The sequence below is a fragment of the Sesamum indicum genome, linkage group LG1, assembly GCF_000512975.1.
Source record: "Sesamum indicum cultivar Zhongzhi No. 13 linkage group LG1, S_indicum_v1.0, whole genome shotgun sequence".
Lineage (NCBI taxonomy): Eukaryota > Viridiplantae > Streptophyta > Magnoliopsida > Lamiales > Pedaliaceae > Sesamum > Sesamum indicum.
The window spans coordinates 2,512,140-2,518,530 of record NC_026145.1 but is presented as its reverse complement, the minus strand read 5'-3'; the positions used below and the strand labels follow the sequence as shown (position 1 = coordinate 2,518,530).

The window sequence follows — 6,391 nt, the reverse complement described above, 5'->3', positions numbered from 1 at the left end:
CCCTTTCTATTTATCCGACATGAAGGTATAGTTATAATCATTTTCAATATGTAAATCATTTTCAACAGAGTTAAGAACCATTCCCATATCTCCCTGTTTTCTCTCATCACCACAACATAACAAATTGGGAAGAAGTTGTTATTTGGGTCAATACCGACAGCAGCTAATAACACACCTCATGTGGTCCCTTAAGGTGACACCCATCCACACATATTACTGGTCTACACCCAGCCAAAAAGTTCATTCTCAAAGCATGGAGACATACATAAAGTCTTTCAAACAAATTTTGATCAGTGCCCAATATAACTGTTGATCCAGGATTACTTCTTTTGAATTCATCAGCATAATCCCACAACAGTGCATATTGTGCACTAGGATTACCTTCAAGTATGATCATTGCAAGTGTTTTGCTCTTGCAACTTGATTTCTTGAGATGTTAATATGTACATCTTCCATTGCTTCAATTCTGAACCCCTTAACAGTTTTTTTAGGATCAGTTTTGAACTTATGAAAGTATTTTTTGGACAACTAGCTTGACTTCATGTTCGTCACATTAAATGAAATATTACATGTGTGCTCAGGAACATAGTCTCTAATCTGAAATGTGCATTCACTTTTCACTTGACATGCATGTATTCTCCATTTACAATTTTTATCAAAACACTTTGCATGTACATATTTTCTGTCATTTTCAGCAAACTTTATGCTTCTCTTTGTTTTAATTGCATGTGACTGAATTACAGTTCTAAATTCTTTTTTGGTGTTGAAAATCATTCCAAGAGCAAACTCAGGGTCCCATATGCATGAAGGATTGAATATTGGGAACGTTTCCCCTTTATCCTCTGTATCAGATCCCTTATTAGAGTTTAATTCGTCACCACTCCATATCAAATTCTCCTCACCTGATAGGTTACCTAAATCCTCATCTTCCATGATAATTCCTGCATCTATGTCCTCCATCCTTGCTTCACTCCTGATCATATTATCTACTAGTTCCTCCTTAACCTCATGAACTGGACAATCATCATTTTCAGCTGCCACATCTTCCTCTTCATCCTGATCTTCTTTCATTTCATATTCATACTCACTGTCACTATCATCAAACTCCTCACCCCCTGAAAAAGACTTATTGTCATCTAAGTCACCTACAACTTCATCCCCCTCAGACTCATCACCCTCCTAAGCAACTATCTGCTCATTTATATAGATATCTACCTCCCTTAAATGCTGAAATTTAACAAATATATCATTTAAGGCTGAAGTTGAAGTTATTTATTTAAGCACTTTCCCTTCTTTTATAGAATAAGTCTTGTCCCCCTAATTCCCACATAGTTGCCTAACTCATTCAATGTACCAAGGCCCACATATTTGTATTCAACATTGTCAAATTTATAGGTTTCCCCTCCCATATATCGTTTTTTGTCATACTCCCCCCATAATGAATACTCATTGTAATGAGTCCACTATTGTTGGCTGGAAAAAAGAAAAACAAAGAAAAAAAAAAAAGAACAACACAAATAACATTGTCAAGAAAAGAGAAACAACAAAAATAATACAAAAAATCATAGAAGAAAACACAAATGTGGAGGGACCAACATGCATACAACACACAACTTTTAATAATAGAAGGAACCACACAATAACTCAACTAGAGATTGCTACTGCATAACCATAGTTTTAATAGAATAACATCTTCAACCATCTTCCAATTCTAGCCCCGAGTGAGTTTATTTGAAGGGCAGTAGAAATTCAAACACGAAAGAATGAGTAGAATGAGTTGCAGCATTGCACTTATAAAGAACTAAAAGTCAAAGATACAAAATATCTAGCCTATCATGGAAAAAAAAAAAAGAAAGAGGGCTTAGAGTCCTAAAAAGTGCATGTGGCTGGAGGTGAGGTCCCAGTCATGAATAAATTCCAGAAAAAATAGGAGGAAATTTACAAGATGATTGACATCTACGCAAATAAAAAACAGAACAAAGCCAAAAAGCCAAAGAACCATCCATTACATACGAATTTAAAAAGAATTCCTACTCAAGAATGTGAATTCTTTCATATCCCCAATGACCATATCATTCAAACTGCTTCTATAGTTTGCAGGACATGCAAAGGATTATACTAATAAATGTATCTTCCCAACATGCACCAGCACACAACTTTTAATACATGAAGGGACCACAATCTGCCAACATGCTTTTAATAATAAAAGAAACCACAAACTGCTGACATGCTTCTCGAACAAAAAATAAATTAAAAAGTACAAAACAAATTTAAAAAACAGTGTTCACATGTGAAAAAGACAACACTTTAATACTAAAAACAAACATCATTCAACATAATTTTTAGTCATGGGTGGTTGACAAAGACAATACACGAAATCTATTTATAGTCGAGTAAAAAAATACAGTACTTAGGGATGAAAACTAACCGTAATCGGGGGGAGGATCTCCATTGAGGAATGGGTCTCTAATCACCACCATTTTAGTAGCAAAAATTTAGATTTCACACAATAATAAAGTGAAATCATAAAAGAGAAGAGAGAAATTAAGGCTGAAGAATTTGGGGAGTTCTGCTTCTGAAGACTTTGACTTATAATTTAATAAGTTGTACACGTCATTGTCTACGTGGAAATACATGTGGCTATACTGGCTGCTTTTTCACTATGGCCTTGCTAAGTCAGCAATTTCCGATGGAAATGTTTAAATTAGCGGAAAAATTGACAATAAAATCCTAATTTGTATTTAATTGACCCATTTCTGTAAATTATTAGTCAAAATGTGATAACAGCGAAAGATAGTGTACTAAAATTAATCTCGGACAAAGTCAATGGACCAAAAAATTTTTTTTGCCTAACTATGTATCCGCTCTTCATTGTTTCTTACTAAGAAAACTTCTGTTCTATTTGATTGTCAGTTATGGCTACAGACTTTCAGATATCAACACAGTTTAGAGAACATAGGAGATCGCCATCATATCGTGATGAGCGATGAATCCCTTCTTGGAAAACACCAATCTCCTTGTATGTTCTGATTGTATTGGTGCAGAACTTTATATTGCAGTCACATCAACCAGAACCAAGAAATAGCCGCCCCGTGCACAAGGTTATTGTGGTTCATCAAGTTAGAAGACTAAATGATCATTCATACGACTTTCATATGAAAACTCTTTCGAGTCAATTCAATGAACTTGACAACCTCCTTGTAAGGCATCCACTAAAGTGTATAGACCTCATGCATTTGTCATCGATGAAAGCCAATACTTAACATATAAAAGCATCACTTAGCGCAAGATTCTACAAAACACTTTAATGCCCTTTTTTAAGGGTTCTCGATTTGGAATTTTTTAGACCAATCATCAGAAGTTGATTACATAGTTGGATTAAATTAATTCATATTGAAAAAGTTCATTTGATGGATGACCCAGAAAGAAATTCGATTTCTCTCACCGAATCAACGCTGTTAGGGGTTTAACATGTCAACAAGAAAGCAACAGGTACCCGAATTAATCGCTACTTGCATATGTAAATGTGACTGGCTGGCCGCTAGGTGAAAGTTCTCTTTCAAACATGGAATAGCCCAAATCATATACAGTTAGACCCGTGCGCCAGTCAACCTAAATTCAGCCTTGTCAAAGTCTATCCAATCAACGGCTTACACAGCATCTCGCAGTAAACCCTCCAAGAGCTTACATCTTAGGGTTTCTCCTAGTCTTTCACTTCCTACCATATTCCTTTTTGACTCCCTATAATTGGATCGTCTGAAGCTTGCTTTTGGACTACAACAATGGTGAAGGGTTGTCAGGGGGAGCGCGTCAAGTTAGCGCTTTATTTCATCTCCCACACAACTGTGGTTAATTTCGCCAGACAAAGCTTTTTGTCATTTGATTTTGATATTTCTTCTTAATTGTTATTGTTTTGGATCGCTTGAGTGCAGACTCTACGAGCGTGGAACTGTACGTGGGTACAAAAGGTAAACGAAATGGAGGAGCTTGTGTTTGGTAAAAGTGCAAAAATGAAGAAAAACAAGTTAAGCAAGTGTGATATGATGCGAATAATCTTGTGATAGGTCGAAATCAAATCAGTATCCAAACATATCGTTTATACATATTGAGGGAGTGAATACTCAGGACGAAGTAGCTTGGTACCTTGGGAAGTGCATGGCTTACATTTACAATGCCAAGGTTAAGAAGAATGGCTCTCACTACGGTTGCATTTGGGGCAAGGTTGTGCGCCCTCATGGTAACAGTGGCGTCGTTCGGGCCAAGTTCAAGTCCAATCTTCCCCCAAAATCCATGGTAGTTATTGTTCTCTTTCACTAAAATTTTTCTTATTTTCTGATATTGATAAACTTGTTTTTATCAATAATATGTTAAATTTAGGGAGCTAGAGTGAGGGTGTTCCTGTATCCAAGCAATATTTGAGGTGTGAACTCAAACTTTTCATAAATTGCTATTGATCATTGCCTCATGTTATCAGATGTGTGAATAAAAAATCAGGTTCTTACGCCACATAGCCTTGTAAGGTGAAAAATGTCCTAAAGTTATGATTTTTGACCAACCTGTTATAAACCCATCCTGTGTGTCGTCATTTCACAGTGCGATTCTATTGAGTAAAAAAATGCTACCAATTACTGTGATCATATAAGAAAAATTACTGAAGTAGCTCTACACCCCCCCTCCCTTTTTGAGTTTTGTGCTCCTAGACAATATGCATCCAACAACTTTTGGAGCATCATGTGTCTTTCCCCCCAACTTTTCCACCACAAAAATTGAAAATTCTCCAGTCCCTTCCATTACCTATGTTGTTGGTTTAATAGTTAATAAATTATAAAATAAGAATTTCTAGTTTAGTTTGGTAGATGAACTGCTGTTAGATAAAGTTAGAGGGTTGAAATGGTACTAAACCAGTTCTAGCCTGCTTTGCTTTATCGTGCAATATGTTGGGGCTCCATGGGAGATTTGTTGTCTTAATTTTATCTTACTTGCTGAGTATATATTGGATTTGAGCCTACAGGCTCTTGTTTTTTCGTGCATTTCAAATCTCTAGGGAAATTCAAATAAGCTAACAACCTGATTGGTAAACCTAAAGGCATTGAGTTATAAATCAAGAAATTGCTTATTGGTAATTGATGTAGAGCAAAAAAATTGGGTGCAACAAGTTTCGTTTACGTTTACACCTTGTCAAATATTACCTTGTTTACGAGTTTTGTGTGGTTAAATATGTGTTTAGAAAGAAAATTATAGTTTATGTATACAATTAATTCTATTCTATTCATTCCCGTGGAATTATTGTACAGAACTACCCATTTTATTTTCACCCACGCATATAGAAAGCCTAAAATTTTGTTAAGGATTATGTGTAAAAACTATTTAAAATAGAAGAATAAACACAGAATGTTACTGAGATAATGTAATAAGATATTAAGGTCATTAAGCATGGTGTTGTAGCCAATGTTTACCAGACGTGTTCGATTTGGTTGACACTGATAGCAATGGGCTCATAAACTTTTGTGTCTGTTCCGGTGTTCCAATTGTGCAAACTATAAAATTGTGTTCTCATAGAGAATATTTAGAGTAGTGTAGGAATAATGTATTTTATTAGAAGCTACAAGAGGAAAGGCAAAAACTGCTAGATGAGCACTCTCAAGCTATGAATTGTGGGTCAAATTATCTAAAATGTTCTATCATAGCATGGGCAAGGCCTAACTGGATAAGAAACTGATACTTTTTAATCATTATCTATATATCTCAAGACTTCCATTGTTGTTTGAGATGTGGAAAGTTTTGTGCTTGAAATTGATATTACCTTTTTTCCCTTTTTTTTTTCCTTCAGAACGACTTACCAATTTATGAGCAAGCACCTTTTGTGTCATTTAAGAACTTGTGCTCCTGTTATTTTACTAAAATTTGGATGTAGATTGAAAGTTATTTTGAGTAGAAATGCAAATGATGTATGAATAACTTTGGTGGGTTGTGAAACAGGAGACTAGAGTGCGGGTGTTCATGTATCTATGCACTTGTGTGAAACTCTCAATTTTGCACTAAATCCCACAATAACATCTAGGGTTAATTACGATGCAGTTTGTGGGTTTTTCTTATTTTCTATCGAATTCTTATTGACTATTTTATAAAATAATATGTCAAATTATCATCTAGAGTGCCTTTTTACATGGTTTTGGGGTGGTTTTGTGATAATAAGTCATCAAGACTACTAATAGGAAGAATATATATTGCTAAAACCCTTTAACGACAAAAAGTAACAAATTATTAAAATAGTCAAAGAAAAATACATAAACTATGTTTGGATTCATGTTTTTGCATTTTTTGAGACAAGATAAAATACACACAATGTTTTTTTTTCGTGTTTTTATACCTTATCTATCTGTGTGTTTTT

General features: G+C 34.9%; 1 protein-coding gene across 1 annotated transcript; it reads left to right on the top strand.

Moving 5' to 3' along the window:
• Window positions 3,783–4,419, top strand: LOC105155512 (60S ribosomal protein L35a-3-like). Its single transcript, XM_011071401.1, has 4 exons — window positions 3,783–3,814; window positions 3,933–3,968; window positions 4,065–4,293; window positions 4,378–4,419. The coding sequence occupies exons 1-4, from the start codon at window positions 3,783–3,785 to the stop codon at window positions 4,417–4,419; spliced, it is 339 nt and encodes a 112-aa protein (XP_011069703.1).

Bases quoted from the DNA above. Each gene is read 5' to 3' on its own strand.
- LOC105155512 (XM_011071401.1), top strand. From the start codon at position 3,783: ATGGTGAAGGGTTGTCAGGGGGAGCGCGTCAA. The intron at 3,815-3,932 runs GTTAGCGCTTTA...GCTTGAGTGCAG, and splicing joins TGTCAGGGGGAGCGCGTCAA to ACTCTACGAGCGTGGAACTG. The intron at 4,294-4,377 runs GTAGTTATTGTT...TGTTAAATTTAG, and splicing joins ATCTTCCCCCAAAATCCATG to GGAGCTAGAGTGAGGGTGTT.